The 19,896-nt window shown below is 44.1% G+C and overlaps 1 protein-coding gene across 1 annotated transcript; it reads left to right on the top strand.

Annotated features, from left to right (window-relative positions):
• Positions 1 to 730: 730 nt before the first annotated feature.
• On the top strand, positions 731 to 18,912 carry LOC130609030 (NADH-cytochrome b5 reductase 3). The gene is made up of 9 exons (XM_057427562.1): positions 731 to 797; positions 6,118 to 6,249; positions 8,820 to 8,892; positions 11,378 to 11,484; positions 12,740 to 12,869; positions 14,562 to 14,645; positions 14,776 to 14,861; positions 17,045 to 17,144; positions 18,734 to 18,912. The coding sequence occupies exons 1-9, from the start codon at positions 777 to 779 to the stop codon at positions 18,904 to 18,906; spliced, it is 906 nt and encodes a 301-aa protein (XP_057283545.1). The 5' UTR covers positions 731 to 776; the 3' UTR covers positions 18,907 to 18,912.
• Positions 18,913 to 19,896: the final 984 nt, after the last annotated feature.

Below are 19,896 nucleotides of genomic sequence, written 5' to 3' on the forward strand. Positions count from 1 at the left end.
TGCAGGGCATCCTGGCACCCAGGGCACCTTTCTCCTACAACTCTGTGTCATATGCAGGTGCAGGCTCTGAAGCAGTATAAGCTCGGGAAGTTAAGGCTTGAGAAATTTGTTTGATATAATAATGAATTGTGGTGCTGACGTATTTATGTTACCCTCTTTTTTTTTATCTCGACAAAATAGTGGGGGCTTCGATCGCTGGTTAGAAAAGGAAGGTACTGTAATTTTATTACCCTTGGTTTCCCTATCATTATTTATGAAGTTAATAAAGGGCAAAAGGGCGTTATGCATGAGGAGTGGTGACGCAGTTGGGTCAGGGGGCACTAATAAACACCGCACGTGTGCATGCTCGCACAGCATGGGAAACCGAGACTACCGGTTTACACGTCCTTGCCACCCGCAGCGCCGCCTCAAGGGCCGGGGACCAGAGCCCGCGCTTCGGCCCAGAGCCACCGGCCCGAGGAGCACTAACAGAAACAACGGGGACAAGCCCCCCGCCACGCCGCTCCGTACCTCCCCCAACCTCCGCAACAAGAAGTTGTCCGCCGGACGAGGGGCCCCTCCGCTAAGCCCCGGCCCCACACCTCCGACCCCGCCTGCGGCGGCAGCGGGCCCTGGCGCTTCGGCGTGGAGCGATTTCCCCCTGGCGGTCGCACGGCGCGGCTCCGGCGGCGGCCAGCAGGGGGCGGTATGGTGGCGGCGCTGATTGGTGGGGCTCTGCGCGCCGCCGAGGGGCGAGGTGCGGTGGGCGGTGCTGTCGCGGGTAGCCGGGGGTTGCGATGGGGGCGCCGCTCAGCACGGTGAGTGAGCCCTGCGCGGGTCGGGGTGGCGCCGGGCGACCGGACCTGCGGCTGCGGGCGGGGGTGGGCGGCTGCGTGGCGCTGCCTCCTGCCCGCTCCTCCCGCCGAAGTCCTGAGCGAGCTGTGTTCAGGCCCCGAGGCCTGCCCGTGGGGAAGAGGAGAGACGCGGCCTTACCGCTAGGCCTTCAGGGCGCCAGGGCGGGCTGTGTTGGTGCCGGAGCAAAGCGGGGGCCGCTGGGCGGGGTGACAGGGAACCCCAGGCCTTTGCTGCCTCCGCTGCCGTGTGCCCAGCCGCGATGAGGTGGCCCTGGGACCTCCTCAAGGCTGGCGTGGGCTGGGGCCCGTGTTCCGATATGCGCACCCTTTGTGTGTGCGAGCTGTGATGGTGAGGGTGCTGTGTGCTGTGCTGTGCTGTGGTGTGGTGTGTGTGGCTACTCTCCGTTCCGTTCTCCGAATCATTTTTCAGCACTTGTGCTGATGGCTTTAAAGCCACAAGCCTAGCTGTTGCTGCTGTAGTGGAGAGCTCTTTGGGGATCATGTCTGCCGAGCGGTGGATTTGCGGTGCTGTTAAGTGTAGCACGCATCATAGAATCAGCTAGGTTGGAAACAACCTTTAAGGGCATCATGGCCAACCGTTACCCCAGGACTGCTAAGTCTACCGTGAAAGCGTGTCACTAAGACCATCTACATCATTACCCTCTTCCTGATGCAGCCTAATATGTCGTGTCTTTCCTCTGATGCGTCTGCTCAAACGTTTCTGGCTCTGGGTTTGTGAGAGGAGCAAGACAGAGCTGGACACAACATGTCCTAGTTTGGGTACAGTTGGTTACTAAGTTACATGAACAGAAGAGAATGAGGCAGATGCTAAAGCTGCAGAAGAAATGCTTGTCCGTTAATCCTTTCATCATTTTTTAAAGCAGATGAGAAGAATGTTTAAAGTACTAGAACTAAATAAACTGCTCTGTGTAGCCCTGCCTTGGTGGGGGGGTTGGACTGGATGATCTTCAAAGGTCACTTCCAACCCTAATGATTCTGTGAAAATCCCTTAAAAGTAGGGTCTAAATGAAGAAGTCGAGCCGAGGGTATAAGAGTAGTCTTGCCAAAGCAGCATTAGGTTTGTGTGTTTGTAGGGCAGTTGGGTGGTGGAGTATCCTGCCATAAGCTTACCTATTTAACTGTGTCTTGCTCACAACGCCTTAGTGGAAGGGTCTGGTGATCTCAGTGCTATGGCTTTTTTCTTAAGGCCTTTTTTGTTATACTGCAAAGGTCTGTTTCCATTAATAAAAATTCTTGCTGTATTACTGGTTTTGTGATCTCTGTTAGCAAAGATTTGTGCAGCTGGAAACTGTGAGTCACCAGATCTTCATTTAGTGATTCCTGGCCTTGAGGTCAGCCAGTTGTACCTGTGGCTGCTCTAGATCTGATGCAGCTTCCATGATTGCAGTGCAGTTATCATCATAAATGTCTTGATATGCTCTGTGATAAGAGTATATAGATCAGTTTTAACCCCAAGAATGTATTTCTTGGCACGAATAACTTTTTATAATCATTCAGCCTTCAGTTCTTTGCCTGTTTTCTGCCCATCAGTTGATACTTCCTGAGTAAGGAGCTAAAATAGCTACCTGAATTAACTGGTTTGCTGTTTCTTTACAGGCTAAATCCCATTAGGCTTTTGCATTAATTGACCATAAATAACAAATTGCCTTCCACAAGGTGAACACTGTGCTAAAAGTATTTGTCAGAATTAAACTTCATTCTGTACCAGGAGACTCAGATATAGTGCGTTGCTCCAAAAAGTGATGATGATGCTCATGTGGGGGAACAGTGTTAATGTCATTTACTGAACAGCTGTGGTAGCTTTCACTTAACAGCTGATGACCCAAAAATATTTGCAAAGATGGGAAAAGCACTTATCTGCACACAGGTGAAGAAGCTGACGTAGAGGTAGTATTTTGAAGCTGCTCTTCTCCTGTCTTCCTGATCAGCTGTTACTGGCATACATTAGTGTTGGAGTTGGGACCAAGCCTAAGTTTTTTTAATTCAGTGATTGTCAGTTTTGTTAGACCACAGCTGTGCTTCTTTGGTCTGTTTTAGATGCCTGCATCTGTAAATGAAGCTAGTTTATTTTAACATTAATGCTTTATTTTGAAGCATCATTTGCTGTGGATTCAGCTTGCTGTCTCCAACAGGTATCATGCATCTGTTGCAGTTCTCATCAGGAAGTTTATCTGCTGCTCTGTCATTTTCTTAACTTCCCTCCCCCCTTTTTTTTGTGATTCAAAAGTTCTTTCTGGAGCTAAAGTAATCTGGTGGATCTGTATAATTAAGGAATAATATTCCTCTAAACTCCAGCTTCTTCAGGAACAACCTGTATGGAGCTGTTTCAGTATTTTCAAATAAAAGTGAAAAAGGCAGTGTGTGCACAGCATGCTGTGTCTTCAAGCTATACCAAATGTTGATACGTTTTAAGCCCGTACAGCAGCATTTTAAGAAGAGATAGCTTATGTCCCTTTTTTAATTTTACATTTGCCACAGTTTAGTAATAATAATGTTGGAGTGTTTATAGCCTCCTGAGAACTGTCACGCTCACAGAGATGAGGTTCTAAAATACTGGTCAGATCACTTGAAAACAAAAGTGAAAGTTAACCAGGCAGGGCAAAGATGTGCACTGTATACAACCTAAGTACTTTGCTCCTCACCTTGCTTCCCGTGGTCATGCTTTCCCCCTCTCTTCTGTTAAAGCATTGAATACCAAATTACAGAATTGGTGAGGAGTTTTGTAAGTAGATGATCAGTTTATTCTCCAGTCCTAAGTTAGGACCACATCTACCTACACGGGTGATTTTGTAGGTTGTTACAGCGTTTATCTAATCTGGCAGAACATGTCCCTGGGAACAGGCACTGGAAACTGAAACAAAGGCGCAGGCTTGTAGCTGAGCATGGTCGTGGCAGGCTTTGCGCTTGTAGCCTGTGGGTGACCCATTTTCAGCCCTGTAGACCCACCAAGTGGCTGAGGTGTCTGGTATTGGGTGGGAAGGTGACATCTTCCTTCCATCTTGTCCACAAAGCTGTAGTTGCAGTGTTGTGGTCTCTTCTGTGCTTTCCTGGGCTGGTGTAGTCACTCAGTCTCCCAGCTAGGTAGCCTGTGCATGGTGTTGGGCATGGAGATGGTGGTGTGATGGCATAACCTATTCCCATCTTGTGGGGCTTCAGCCCCTGGGGTGAAGTTCATCCCTGCAACAGGCTATGCAATCACAGAATCATAGAATGGCTTTGGTTGGAAATGAGACCAAAACATTAGGCCTTAGCTGAAATAACTTTACTTTTTAGCATGAGAATGACTTAGCACCTAGACATGAATGCTCACTCAACAGGGGGCCCCCTCTGAGGGTGGGAATCTGCCCTTCTGGTGAGGCATGCTAAACAATACATTAGAATTTGGGCCTGTAGATGGCTTGCATCTGGTTCTGTAAATTGCTTCTAAGCAGGGACATCTCTAATGGTAAGATACGATAACAATTTGAGCAAAGAATTAAGCATGTAGCTCCAGGTATTAGCAGTTGAAAGCTAAAAGGTGATCAATAAACTGTCACTGTAGCCCTAACTGAAATGTGCAGTAGGATAAGAGGACTACAGTTCTATAACTTACCAAATTGTATGTGTGGATGCTTTAGGTAAAATTACATCAAGATGAGAATGTAAAGTATAAAAACCCCTGAAATTTACTGTGCTTTGGAGACATGTATGGAGGTTTGAACCGCCCCGTGCTCCTGGTGCCATTAAAGGTCTGTGCTGTGAAGTGATTTCCTTGAATTAGAAAGGACCTTAAGATCATCTAGTTCCAACCCCCTGCCATGGGCATGGACACCTAAGACTAGACCTTGTTGCCCAAGGCTCTGTCTTGTTGCCTCCAGGCGCTGTGATATAAAAGGCCCAAAACAGTGGCATGAGTTAAGTGATGTGTTTGAGGAGCCTGTCTGCACATCCATGCACCAGGGAGCGCAGAGGCACAACAGTATGGGAGGAGCCTGGGTGATACCCTCACCCAGCTACTCTCGGGTCCATCACAGGAGAGCAGCCAACTCATGAAGGTTTACCTCCATACAAGTGCACACAAAGAAACACTGGCAGGCTGGGGACCTTCCTAGAGCTGTTTGGGGGAGCCATTGCCCCCTGGGTCAGAGGTGAGGCAGGCACCAGTGGGAGGCTGGCTCCCCTTGAAGGCTGGGGTAGCATGGGATTTAGGGGGTGAGTGTTTGGGGATTGTGGGACGTTTAGGGGAGGAACCAAAGGCAGGGATTGAGGCCTTTGGAGAAGTACAAATGTGAGGAAAATAAAAGGATAAAGGAACAAAAAGCGCTGACCCTGTGTAAACAGGCCTGCTCTGTAAGCAGGCTTGCCTGCCTGCATCCTGCAACCTGTCAGCATAGTCTGTCCTGTCCTCATTAAACGCCATAGCTGCTTTTCTGGGGAAGGGATACTGCTTTGCATGCATGGATCTTTGTGGGAGTGTTAAGTGCCCGTGCCTGGAGCCAGACCATGGGCAAGAGGGCTTGTGTGTCTGTGGTGCCAGCACCCAGCACGAGTGTGTGATGGTTAGCAAAGGTCAAGCTGGACTAACCAGTAACTGGGTGAGATGTCATGGGAGCCAGGTGTGTGTGTATCTTGAAGGGTGATACCGCAGTGCATGTGATGGTGTGTGAAGGGGTCTGTGCGAGAGCAGCTCACGCTCAGATGTGAGCAACTGGGGGGACTGCAGTCTGGGGACAGCTGCTCTGGGGACTAAGCCAGCTACTGGTGAATTCACTGTGTGCACATGCCTGTGGGATGTCTTTTTTCCCTGATCAGTCAGGGAGGGGATCAGGATGACAGTCATTGGTGCTATTTGTGTGAGCCTGTCTGTGTTGATCAGTGTAGCCAGCCACATGTATATTTGGGCATGTGTTCTGTATGTGTGCCTGTGCCTGCTGGGCGTACATACTCAGCCTTGCTAACAGCTGGATCTGGGGACCAACTGTTAGCAAGGACATGGAGCTGTGACAGCCTTGCTTCTGTCAAGCTTCCAGGTTTGGCAGGCCTCCTGGTATGCCAAGTACCTCAACGTAGGAGTAATAACACTAGGTATTTTTAAAGGAAACTATTAAAGTAGATGGTTTGTTTTTAAATACCTCCTCTTCCTTCTCATATTAGTACAAAGAAACACGTTTTCTTCTGGGGGTTAGATTGTCATGTCAAACTACTGTATTCTTTCTCACCAAAGTAAAAAATAACTTTCTCTTGTTATGCACATGTGTCTAACACTCTTTCTGTATCGCTGCAGTTGGGATGGGTTGTGACATACCCATTAAAGCTCATCTACACCATCTTCCAGAAGTTCTTCAGGAATCCCCGTCCTGCAATTACTCTGCAGGATCCTGAAGTGAAATATGCATTAAGGCTGATTGATAAGGAGGTAAGTGAATGTACAGTGCTGAGCATGCCCTCTCCATGGGTACTGTAAAATGCTTGTGGCTTCTTAAATCTTGGGTGATGTTGCAGCAGGCTGAATACTTGCATTTTAAGTAAATTGGTTATAAATGCTCATTGCCTGGTGTAACCAAGATCTGCACTTCTGCAAACAGCTTCTTTCCAAGCAAGATAAAGTGGAGAATTCTGTTTTAGAGATGACCAGACTTGGAGTTTCTGTCACGTGTCTCATGTCATGTGGTACATCAGCAGAAATTCCTACACTCTGTGCTGCTGGGTTCTCTATAAGGCAGAGTTATGCTGTCAGGCAGAGCAGGCAGATTTTTCATGGTCAGTAGTGTTCAGCATAGTAGTTGTCAGACCTATGTTGATACTGATTCCTGTTACTGGATTTGTGTATTCTAATGTGTTACAGGAAGAAAGATGTTTAAAGGTTGTAGTCATGACAGTACCTGAGCTGTTTCAGCTTCTTTTTCTCTCTGATAAAAGTAGAAGCCATTCTGTATCTCCCAGGCTCCTCAACTAGGTTTCTAGATGGAAGTCATGATGCTTTCAGGGGTGGACTCAACTTGAGGGAAGAAGGCCAAAGCCATAAAAGGTGAAAAGTCCAGATTACCCTTGGATAAACTCACCATCAAAAGCATGAGGTAGAAGTCTTGGCTTTTCTGGTGTAAAATCACACCTGAAGACATTCGTAGTGTTGACTTTTTAAATCAATGAGCTAGTCAGAAGGTTACCGGAAAAGGACTGGATCAGAGCTTTGTTTGATGTGTAGGGAGTATGCTGATAGTTTGGCTTTCATTTGTTCTGTTTGTCAAAGAAAAGGATTACTGTCATTCTGAATCCTGGGTTTTGTGGGAATTGAAAGCTTCCCTGTGGTTTGGGCTGGGTGCCATTACTGAATTTATTTCCCATGTGTACTGCAACAATGCTATTATTATATACTCCCCACTTTTTCATGAGAGCTGTAGCACCTGGTTGCAGGTACAGTCTGTCTGACCTGCAGGAGGGGAGGGCAACTTGAGGCGCTGCACATGCCTCTGAGAATCAAGCTACTTGCAGGTTTCTGCTGTAGCAGTTTATAACAGAAGGGAATTCACAGTGCACTTGATTTTTATTTTTTATTTTTTAATAAATTACTGATTTTTTTTCTCACCTTGTTGTTATTTTGATATGCCTTTTTCAAATCTTGGGAACAGCTCTTATATAGCCAGGTCAGATGCTGCTGCTTGTGGTACGTTGATCAGCTGGGAATATTTGACTCATGGGTGTTTATAAATTTTTTCCTGAATGGAAAATGTGTCCTGGAAACAGAAATTAGTTTTGAAAAATAACAACCTGGTACAATAAGTGCTAGTATCTTCTAACATCTTGCCAAAAATCTGGTGCAAATGCTCTGATCTTCAAAACTTCTGATTCCAGGCCAGGTTGGACGGGGCTTTGAGCAATGACAGCATCTTAAGATGAAGGATTTATTGGCAAAATCCAGCTTTGAAGTGGCCTACCTGATGCTGAAATCTTCATACAGAAACAGCAGTAGTCAGTGTGAGAGCAGCAGTGTTAAGTCCACTTTAGCTGTCTGGTGGATTATTCAATGGCAGTTACTGTTCCTGAATAGATACAAGTACAGAGAAACTCTTTTTAGACTGCCACTCAGTTCCTTTCTTTGTTTAGCATTTCCTTTAAAAAAGGGCTACAGTATTTTCTAGGATGTTTATGAAATTTGCTTTAGAAGGGTTATTATTTCCCATAGGGCTTTAAAGAAAGAAATTGGTGAGGAATTAGGCCGTATGTTGTCCCTTTTTCTTTTTTCTGACTTTTTCAATCCCATGAATGTCACCTGATTTTTAAGAGGTAAAACTTATACAGGATAAGAAATAGCGTTTTATTTACTCATTACCAAACTATTAATCAAGTTACAACATTCCTGGTAAAAGAACTGTCATTATTTTATAATAAAAGTACCTATCTAAATAGAGAGCTCTTTTAAATTGTAATTAAGTATTAGTTCCATTTTTATGGAATACAGTTTTCTGAAATAGTTAATTCATCTGATTTTAATACATCAAAATAATTTTTTTTGGCCTTGAACTCACGTATGTTTAAACTTAAATGAGAATTGAAGAGCTGAGTAATTTCTGTCCAGTGGCCTTCTTGCAGAAGGCAGTGTAAATGTTCATACTGTGTAGAAAGTTATAGTTCAGTCTCAATCTGCATATGAGTATGTTACTAAGTTTTGCTATTCACATGTAAATATAAAAATCGGTACTTGCATTTGTCTGCTTTATTTCTATTTTTATTTCTGTATTGCTTCTAAAATACCTTGAGATAAAATTAAGTTTTCAGGGAGTTTGAACAAAGAGTTGACCTCTGCAGGATTGCCACGTTCAGAGGAGTTTGTATTTGCGTTATGCAAAAATTTCAGTTAGGATGCTGTTCTCCCCCAAATATTCAATCCTGCAGGAAGCTAGAGCAGTGCACTGGTTTTGCAAGTGAAACCACAAGAATTAAATCTCAACAGCATAGCTGACTGTTCTGTTCATTTTCCTCTTTCAGGAAGTTAGTCATGACACAAGAAGATTTCGATTTGCTCTCCCTTCCATAGATCATGTTCTGGGCCTTCCTCTAGGTATGTGCTGTCTGTCCTTCCTGAGAGTCCACGTGTGGTTAATTATATTATGAGAGGTTTTGGAGGGACTTTTTTCCCTACATTTTGAACTGTTGAATTTGGAATACTGTCCACATAGTTTGAGCTGGTATTTAGAGCTTTGCAAGATTATCCTCATGGTGTGAGTCATCTGCAGGGCCTGAACTCTTGTGTACTTACAGAGGGTGTACATCCAGCTTGTTTCTGTGAAGACAGTAGAAACAAACACTGGTCTTTACTTGTTTTTCCAGTCTCAACATTCCAGTGTGTGTTATTCCCATGGTGCTTGGCCTCAGTGGTCCCTTTCCATCCCTTGAAGCCATGTTCTCTGGAAATTCTCCTCTAACTCATGTGGTTTACCAGATGATCTAGTCACTTCTGAATTTGCAGCCAGTCTCATGGAACTTCTTAATCACCATGTAGTAGATGTTTCCTTAGGCCTTGCCATGTGGTATGTTGCCTTCCATAATAGCTTAGTGGTATTGTTTTCTACTGCTTATGTAAAGAACATTTAATTATCACTTGTGTTTAATAGGGACTTCTGCTTTAGCAACCGTTTGCAATGATCTGTGAATCAGGTGTTTCAAGGTAGTCCTATAGCACCTTTCTAGCATTACACTCCGTAGCGTTTAGGTTCCCTGTTGTTTGGGATGTATTACTTTCTTGATCCTGCTCAGTAGCCATGCGGGCAAAGCTAGTTTCCTGCCCTTGCCCCCGATGAGCATTGAGGAGCGAGCCGTCTCACCTCTCTAGTTGCTCTTGTCCTGCATACTAACAGAAAAGAAGCCATCTGGGGTGAATTTGGCCTGCTGCATGCCATGGCTTCGTCCAGTGTTTTAGTAAGGTCAGGGCAGATCAGCCAGTTACTTCAGCATTGCTCAAGAAGGCATGTCCCTGGCCCTGCGCAGTCCCAGGAGCAGCACAGTCATGCTCCCTAAGGTCCTCTGCACGGTCTGATCTGTGGGCAAGACTTGGGAAGGGAGGAGAACTAAAAGCTGGTGAGGGTGGTGAAAGCAGCTGGGAGCAGCAGGCGTGGCAGCCATGGGACAGATACTGGTGTGCACTCTGCATCTTTAGTCCAGCACCAGCATTTCGTTTCTACTGCCAGCTGGGGTGCTAACAGGAAAATAAGTGACTCACTCTGAGTAAGAGTGGGATTGTGTGTGGACCCATGGGGAGGCTGCCTACTGCTGTCCTGTCAGGGTGGGGTAGAGCTATAACAAGTAAGAGCCTAAGGCATGTTTTCCCTTTGGAAGGAGCACCTTTTTGGGATTTGCACCAATTGTTGTGAGACATGCCCCAGCAGTGGTCCTGTCTGTCTGGGTTCACTGTCTGCAGTGGTTACTATGGGGCTCTTCCTGGAGGAGGGGGTGGTGAGGTCACCCCTAGCCTGGAAGAGGAATGGGAGGTTGCTGCTGCAGCTGCCTTCAGGCCTTCCCTAGCAGGAAACATGAGTGGTACCAGATCTGTGTAGGTTTTGCTGAGAGGGTTATTTGAATCACCTTTACATGATGTCTTCAAGTGAGCTATGGTTGCTCATTTCCCAAGTTACCAGGTAGCACGTCTTCATTCACCCACTGCTTTGCCTTACTGGTCCTGTGGGTTGGCAAACTGGTAAAATCCCCAGTTTGTGTTCCCATAGCAGGCAGATGAACTGCACCATCTTTGGAGAGCTGCATTCTATCTTAAGAGGTAGTTTGTTCTGTTGACATAGTGGTGACAAAATAACAAAGACCAAATCCTCCCCTAGGTATTCTTCACTTGGGTCTCCTCAGTATGTTGGGATTTTATAGGAAACCCTTTCGAAAGAGTTAATTCTAGGTGGTTTTTTTTCATCAAAAGTGTGGACATTGAGAAATGAAACTGTTTGTAGAGAGTTCAGTGGATGTGTGACAGATTGAAATGTGATCACTGCATTCAGATGTTAAGCTGGAGAAATAGCAGAGTTAGAAAAGCGCTTTATATCTAGGCAGCCTGAGCAATGATGGCTAGAAGACCTCCTGATAGACATGAGCCATTTGTGATCAAAGTAAGTACAGTTATAAACTCAGTTGTAACAAAACTGTTAAGAGTTTATAACTAACATGTTAATAAAGAAGCGTGAACAGAACTTGACAGTTTTCCCCTCCCGAGTCCTTTTTTCTTGCCGGCATGGGAGAGACGTGCCACATCTTTTGCAAGATCTCGCATACAGTTAGAGCTTTGGGTATTGTAAAAGCCATTAGAACAGATGTGATCAACACATAAAATCAGCAGCAGCATTGTCTGCCCTTCCAGATAGAACCTGTGCATGGTTGAATGTACAAGGTGCTACATTCCAGGAGCATGAGAGAGGGAAAAGTGGCTCCCCAAAACAAGGTTGTTAGGACAACTTTGACACAGAGTTTGCAGTCTGTACCAAATCAGTACATCTACCGAAAGAAAAATCTTTTGAAAGCCAACTGCTTTTTCCCTTCCCTCCACGCAGGACAGCATATCCACCTGTCTGCACGGATTGATGGAGCTCTGGTTGTGAGACCTTACACTCCAGTTTCCAGTGATGATGACAAGGGCTTTGTGGATCTTGTTGTTAAGGTGAGAATGTCGCAGCTTCTGACCCCACCTTTACACTTGCAGTGCTATGTGAAGTCTGATGTGCTGGCTTCTGTTCATGTACATGCCACTGCAGATTTCCACTGTTTTAACAAGTGATCTGGAGTTACCTACAATCCATATGGCATTTTGCAGGCACTTCTGCGGTGCGTGTGTCTCATGAGATGCTGTGTAATTTTCTGTATTTGCATATTGCAGTTTTCCAAAATCTGTGTAGACCTGCAGATGTGTACACACATTTTTAATCCTTCTGAAATAAGGAATTAACCCGGCCCGAGCTGCCAGTTTCTTCTGAAGTGAATGTAACATGGTCACTATAACCATTAAGAATGGTGATCATTATTGTTACTGATCCAGACAGAGTAAATGACTGATTTAATTGCAAGGATGTGGTTTTGAGTCTTGTGATAATGTACTTGGGTTTTGTCTCTTGCTAGCTGGACTAAGCAGATATATTTAAAGCTGACAAAAGTTTAAAACCTGAATATCTGCATTAGATTTTTTTAGTATTTTACTCAAGTGTTTTTTTTTCTTCTTTACAACTAATAACAATTTATTCATTTATTGTGAAACTGGACGTGAATTTGTCTTGTACTACCTACTTATCTTCATGAGCATGTTGTTGAAGACATGACAAGGGAAAAATGTAAATCTTTGACCTAAAGAGACCCTTCTTCCCAGTGTGGCTCTCCATGAAAGCAAATAATGCTGTTCTTGTGAAAGCGTAGCTAGTCTCAGCTTGAACCCTTTCACATCCATGGGATTTAAAACAAAAAACCCCAGCAGAGTTCCAGCAGTGTAACTACACCCACTGATACCTGTTGATGAATGGTTGAATATTCAGTTAGTTGATGTGCACTTTTTTTTGTTACTCTAACTTCAAGATGCAAACAGTTGGCATCGCAAGAGCGACGTTTGGGTACATCCCTTTGCAACTGAGCTGTCAGGGATCTTTCTCAGAAGTTAGGTTGATTGTTTAGAGATACGTTCTATGTTACAGAAATACAGTGGAGAAATTGCCAGACTGTGTCCAATCTGATCAAAACTGGGGTAAGAGGGGCATTTTAATCCTCTTCAGAAAACACAGCGCTTCTCTTTTGTTGTCAGTCAATTCTGCAAGTATTCCTTTATGTAGTAATTGTGTTCTTTGCACGAGGAATATGGGTACTGAAATATTTGAAGGGAAATGCTCATCTTTGAGCTGTGAGATAAATTGCTTCATTGTTATTTTTAACAGGTCTACTTCAGGGGTATCCATCCGAAGTTTCCTGATGGAGGGAAGATGTCTCAATACTTAGACAGCCTGAAAATAGGGGATACTATTGACTTCAGAGGACCAAGTGGCCTACTTGTCTATAAAGGAAAAGGTAAGGCTGACTTGGAAGATATAATTAATCCAGACTAAACCATGCAGAAAAAAAGTCATTATAAAGCAATAGTAATACTGATCATGGTTTTTTCCAGCTGGATTCAAGTCTATGTAGCATCATAGAATCATAGAATGGTTTGGGTTGACAGGGACCTTTGAGGATCATCTAGTCCAATCCCTCTGCAATGAGCAGGGACATTTTCAACTATTTCAGATTTCTCAGAGCTCTGTCTGACCTGACCTTCAGTGTTTCCAGGGATGAGACATCTACCACCTCTCTGGGCAACCTGTGCCAGTGTTTCATCACACTCACTGTAACAAAAACGTCTTCCTTATATCTAGTCTAAATCTATCCTCTTTTAGTTTAAAACCATTACCCCTTGTCCTGTTGCAGCAGGTCCTGCTAAAAAGCCTGTCCCCATCTTTCTTATATGCCCTTTTAACTACTGAAATGCAGCAATAAGGTCTCCCTGGAGCCTTCTCTTCTCCAATCCCAACTTTTTCAGCCTCTCCTCACAGGAGAGGTGTTCCATTCCTCTCATCACTTTTACGGCCCTCCTCTGGACCCACTGGAACAGGTCCATGTCTTTCCTGTGCTGAGATCTCCAGAGCTGGTTGCAATACTCCAGGTGGGGTCTCAATGAGAGCAGAGGAGCAGAATCTCTGTTGGCTACATTTTAATTACAGATGGCGCGTGAACTGAACATTGGCTGTCACCTCTATTTATTATTTGGGCTGGTACTCTCAGTATACTTGCCCTCTCCCACTAAACGTGGGTATTCTTTGCTGTTGTTAGCATCTCTGCATAAAAGAAATTGCTAATGCCTTAATTAAGTCAATAGCCATCTTGAGGGGGGTTGTTACATGACCATGGAAGTGCTTGTTAATCATACTGTTCTCAAAGAAGGCAATACTCTGCTTGCTTATATGGACATAGTTTATATGCTGATAAAAACACTTTATATTTGTGCTGTCCAGTGCTAATATCTCAAATGAAAATTAACTTTATCAGTAGGAAGTACTTTTATGTCAATATAAAATATCTCGCTTCAGCATAGTGCAGCCACAGATGTGTCACAAAAACCTTCTGGCAGCTTTGTGAGAGCAGAACTCAGACAAGTGTTTTTCCAGAGTTTGCATGTTGTGTTCATATTATCCTGGATGGAGAGAGGTGTGAATACAACAAATACAGTATTTTGGGAAATTTCAAACTGTCATATTTGGCTGAAACTGGCACATAAGCTCAAAAAGAAGATATAAATATACAAAAAATACGCCCTGTGTATTTTGGTTTTCCCTTGAAATAATATGCATGGGGCAGATAAACTCTCTGAGCAGATTGATTCCTTTGTGTAGAACTGTTTTCAGAATCTGGGCTTCTGAGTATCAGTGGTGGTTTGGGACATGAACAAATAGAAATAAAGGTAGTGGTGACTTGATGCTATAGGCAGGAATAAGTAATAACCCATGTCAGTGTCTGATGTCATCATCATGTCTTTCAGGCACTGATTATCTTTCAGGATTTGTTTTAATTTGTGGCATCTTCACCTTTGTCTGTTTCCTGCTTGTGCTTTATGGAGGGAAAACAGGGTGACAGGGCTGAAACAGAGTCAATTAGCTGAACATGCTGGGAAGGGATCACAGGCACTGTGTCCTGCTTGTTTTAATGTTTTCCATCTTCTCTCTCCAGGCACATTTGCTATTCGGCCTGAAAAGAAAGCTGAACCAATTACTAAGACAGTGAAATATGTGGGGATGATTGCAGGTGGGACTGGTACGTAAGATTCATCCATGGTTTCTGGCAGCTGGGAGATGTATTTGTACCTATTTTCTCTCACACGCTCACTTGCTTGCTCTTTTGCTCCTTTGCACTCTCACATCATTGGCCTGCCTTTCTCTTTCAGGGATAACACCTATGCTGCAGATCATTCGAGCAATCGCGAAAGACAAAGATGACCCCACCATTTGTCAGCTGCTGTTTGCTAACCAGGTAATTCTGTCCTTTGTTCTGCTTATGAAGTTTTAATTAACTAATGGAACTCCACCCAGCAAATGAAATTCTTGCTGAGAAAGCCTGGTGCAGGAATACAAACCCTGAGGGGAGAAGTGAACTGAAATGTCGGAAACTTCCCCTATAAAAGGACTGTAATGAATTGTGGGTTTAGTGTTTCTCAGAAATGTCACTTTCCTCCCAGCTAATGCTCCCTTTCCTGTGTCTCGTTGTTTCTCTTTCTAATTCAGTTTATAAATGTTTCAAAACTCTGCATTCCTTTGTGCAAGTTGATAATATGTAACAGACTTTTCAGGGCTGTGTTTGTGAGTGGTGGAAACATGAAAGAGGTGGACATGTGTCTCCTTCAGCAGTCTTAACTCCCAGCTTTGCAGCAGGGTTTGTATGTGGAATCTTTCCGTTTGAGAACACCTTAGGTGAAGCTGAAGTTAACAGTTGGCTCCCTCAGCTATGGGTGTTGTGATTTTGCACGGCTGTTGCCTTTAATTTCCATTTCTTTTGTCAGTTCTTCATGTGTTTCTATTGCTCTTTGAGGTTTATCATACTGCTGTGCTTCAGTGACCAGGCAACCCAAATGGTGGTGTGCTGCTGAACTACAACACCTCTTCTTTCCCTGATATTTTTCTGATGTCAATCCTTTGCTTTTAAATTTCTGCATAATAATGAATATTTGGTTTTGGAGTATGAGCCATTTTTTGTGGTGAACCTTACTGCCTGCCTGTGGTTTATTATCTTCTTTTGGTTCTCCTCTGTCATTCCTCATTTCCTTTGCGCCGCATCTGAACTATAAACCCAGGGTTTTTCTACCCAGAAGCTATGATGCAGGTGCAAACAGGAGCCCTGTTCTGACGTTTTACTGCAGTAAAGCAGCTCTTTAAGTGGCCTGCCGGTGCCCTCTCGTGCTGGCTGGTGCTGCTGCAGCAGCAGCTGCTCTCTGTTGAGCCCTAGGAGTTGGCATAAAGTGCAGTCAGTGTCAGGGCAGGAAGACCAGGATTTGCCATGAGTAATTAAGAATGACTAATATGGGGCTAGAGCTGCTTCAGTGACATAGAAAACCTGTTGCTTCTTGCAGGGAGGACTTGGGGAATAGTTGCCTGCGTATTAGCAACAGCTTGTGTAAACATCCGTCCTTGGCTTTAAAGAGTCCTTGTACCCAGTAACTGCACAAATATAAAGCAGCCTCATGACAAATGGTCAGTCAGGAAAGCCTACAGACTAGATGGTTTTAATATTTTTAATAGTTTAAAATATGGCTGGTTTTGGGTTGGTTTTTTTTTAAGGTTGTCAAAACACAATTTATTTTGGCCCTCCTGAAAGAGCTGTGTTGGATTGCAGGTGGCAGTGTACGTGGGCTCATACAGTGCTTCTGACCAGCATGCTCTGAATTGGTCAAACCCAGTAGTAACTTTTCTGGAACATGTGCAACTGCAGAACCAGAAATAAGCACCTTCTCAGCAATAGTGGCTGGCACATTGCTCCTTACTCCCACAGTTACAGACGTGGTGGTGTCCTCAATGCCAAATTACGAAGGCTGCAGAGAATAGTGCCACTTTTAGTCTCTACCCTTTTCCCTCCTTCACAAACTGCAGCTGCTCTTAAGGGAATAAGGCCTTCTTTTGTCCTTCGGTGATGTTGCATCATGGCGGAACAGAACTTGGTACCCTGGGTAGCTTTTATTGTTCCAGTCAGAGCTCAATACTTTTCTAGTCATTTGTTCCGCATCCTGTTTAAAAAACAAGCAACCCCCAAATTCCTGACTGAATGGCATGGTATGGAGGGCTAGGGAGATACTTGTAAACAGTCATGGTTTCTTTTGTGATTAAAGTTGCTTTTGTAATAGGAGTGCTAAAAGAGGGCTTTACTCTTCTTATGCTACCACTAATTCCCTGAACAAGGCTCTGTGTTCTGTTAGAGGTTTTCCTTTGTTTTATTTTTTAGGGGGAATGCATTGCGTGATCAGGATTTGGGAATGTTATGAACCTTTTTATTAGCTCTGCCACGGGATAGTCATGGAAATAACTTGTGTTTGCTCTCTTCAGCCTGTAAAATAGAGTTGAATAATGTGTTCCATCTCACAGGGCTGTACAAAAGCTAATGCTCTGTGGTCGTCTGAGGATTGCACTTAAATGCAGAGCATAATCATTATTTTCCTTATCCTGCAGACTGAGAAGGATATCCTGTTACGGTCTGAGCTAGAGGAGATCCAGGTTCAGAATCCCGGTCGCTTTAAGTGTTGGTACACGCTGGACCGAGCACCTGAAAGTAAGAGCTACAATGCTACTTCCACTGGAGCTTAAGTTATGAGTATTAATGCATGTGTTTGCCAGGAGACATCCTATATTGTGTGCATATTTCTGAGCTCCTTTCTTGCTTAATGTATTGTGTCTGAATGCATCCAGTAGCATCATTCTTCACACAGTGATGCACAGAAACTCTCAGGTGTAATCAGGCAGTGTTTCCAAAGCTCACCTCAGGTAATGGTAGTGCAGTGTTCCTCCCATGACTTCCTCCCATGACTACACCTGAGTATTTACCATTACCTACTCTGGAAGGTGACCTTCCTTTCTCCTTCCCCACAGACATAAATGCAACATGTTATCTTACTGTCTCATTCATGTTTAAAGCATGCATTAAGACAGCTGCAGTGGAAGTGTCAGGGGCACTGTCTCACAGAGATGTGGCCAAGTGCAGACTCCTACCTAGCTGTCATTGTATGACAGGCAGTTCATTGTAGCTGATCTTCCTAGGCAGCAGAATTGCCTTTGTATTAACAGTGCTTTTCACTGAAAATACTGTTCCAGCTTGGTTCAGTTCAGTTTTAAAGATAATGAGATACAGTTGGCTGGTCTAGGTAAGAGGATGAGTGTGCTACCCTCAAGGGGTGCAAGGTTGAGGAAGAAAAGGCTAAATACTTACTGCCGTTGTGAAAAGGCCTAATAGGAAAATGACAAGGAATTACACGGAAACTGTCTTACCGTTTCTTATCATGCTCACCCACATCAGGATAGATTCACATTCCTATTCAGTGGTAGTTTGGGACAAAGAAGCAGAAGCCATATACTTTCTCTTACCTTGTGACTAAGCATACACCTTCAGTGGGGTTGGGAGAAAGGTCTTGCCTTCCCTACAGTCTGTTGCTATCATGTCATCTTCTGCAATTACTGGAGAATCCCGAAATTTCTAATTATTGTTCCCTTTCTTTGGTAAGTGTGAACTGATCTTAGCAGTTGCGATAAAACTTTCTCCTTACACCCCCCCCGCCCCAACATTGTTGTGCAGACTTTCACTGCCATATGTGGAAATGGACCTAAAAGTGGAAATTTTTGGGTAACCTGTGGGAGAAAAATGTGTCAGTCCTACTGTGTACAAAGGTTTGGGTCAGCAGCTTTTTGTATCCAGGGCTGGGATGCGAGGAGTAAACTTGAATCCTAGCATTAACCGATGGCACTGTGAGTGTTCCAACTGGGAACCACTTCATCAGCTAGATTTTCCTTAGCGGACTAGTAAACAGTGGGGTGAAGAGGGTGGATGTTACTTCATAGTGCTGAAGCTAAAAAGATTCGCATTCTGTTCACAGCTCTGCTTGAGATTTCCCTGGGGCTTTTAGCAGGTTTTATTAGAAGCTAGCTCTTGTTTTCTCCATACATCAGTTTTGTGTCTTAAAAGCGGAGGTGGCAGATTTCCTGTGTAGCATAACTTGAGGACACTTGTGCCAGTGGAGTGTATAAATGCTACAGTACAGAATGTTACTAAAAAACACCCAAGCCCCCATGCTTCATCCTAAAGTGACATATCTGTAATTTCTTCCTTTTTCCCTCATTCCCCTTCCCCTTCTTTAATTTTCTTAACAGATTGGGAGTACAGCCAAGGATTTGTGAACCAAGACATGATCAGAGAACACCTGCCCCCACCTCAGAATGATGTTCTGATCCTCATGTGTGGACCTCCTCCAATGATCCAGTATGCCTGCATTCCCAACCTGGACAAACTGGGCTACACTAAGGACATGAGGTTCTCCTTCTAAAGAAGGCTGGTCTTCTGTAGAAGAGAAATAAAAACATTTAACGGGGAACAGGGCAGAGTTACAGAGATTGCTGATGCACAGTGCTGGGAAGCTACATTTACATTAAAGATGCTTCATTTTTTCTGAATCTCTGGCAACTAAGACACCTAAGCTCAACTCTACCAAAACCTACTGGGTGCTGCACAGAAACATCTGTGTTGTGGAAAGGTGGCTGGTGCGCAGTGCTGGGCTTGCAGTGTGAACTCCATCTCGGGAGGACAGCATAGCTGCTTAGGGCAGTAAACACTCATTTACTCTTATCTCTTAAAAAATGGCAGTAATACCCTCCTTCCTAACACTGTGCACACCTAGTATTTTATTTGGGATGGAGTATGAATATATATAGAATGTACTGGATTATTCTCTTTGCTTAAGCCAAATTTTAATCCTTACAGATGATTTCACAGTATGAGGGCCAGGAGTGTTTGCCTTGATGCATAATCTTTGCAGCATCAGGAGCCTAAGAATGCTTGTTCAGTTGAAGGATAATTAACCATTTATTGCAGTTGCTCAAACTGCCTTGTTAATCAAAACAGAGAGGTAGGCAGCGATACAAAACTTGTTTCCTTTGTGTTTTGGAATAGCCTCTCGAAATTGCAGACACTTTTCCAGCTGGTCACAGTTCTCATCCCTGGGCAATGAAAGAAACTAGAGAAAGCAGATAGGCTTTCTGTAGTGTTCCACAAATAGCTGGAATTTTTTGCTTGTATGTGCGTAGAATATTGGACAAAAGATACTAATGTTTGTGTTTAAAATAGCGGATGATGCCATAGGAGTACAGAGTAGTTCTGCGTGTCCTGCGCAGTGAAAAAAAAAGCTGGGTGAGAACTGGATCTGGTTCTAGTTTCTTGTTTCCCAGAGATGGATGTGGAAGGACGGGAGCTCAGGTTTTACTGCCAGGGTGGGTTTCAGCAGGTGGGGCAGCCTCAGATGTGATATGCATACAGCTGG

This window comes from Pezoporus wallicus, unplaced genomic scaffold (genome assembly GCF_028554395.1).
Source record: "Pezoporus wallicus isolate ANWC-B61680 ecotype Strahan unplaced genomic scaffold, APGP_CSIRO_Pwel_v1 scaffold_3294, whole genome shotgun sequence".
NCBI classification, from domain to species: domain Eukaryota; kingdom Metazoa; phylum Chordata; class Aves; order Psittaciformes; family Psittacidae; genus Pezoporus; species Pezoporus wallicus.

Bases quoted from the DNA above. Each gene is read 5' to 3' on its own strand.
- LOC130609030 (XM_057427562.1), top strand. From the start codon at position 777: ATGGGGGCGCCGCTCAGCACG. The intron at 6,250-8,819 runs GTAAGTGAATGT...TTCCTCTTTCAG, and splicing joins TAAGGCTGATTGATAAGGAG to GAAGTTAGTCATGACACAAG. The intron at 8,893-11,377 runs GTATGTGCTGTC...CCCTCCACGCAG, and splicing joins TGTTCTGGGCCTTCCTCTAG to GACAGCATATCCACCTGTCT.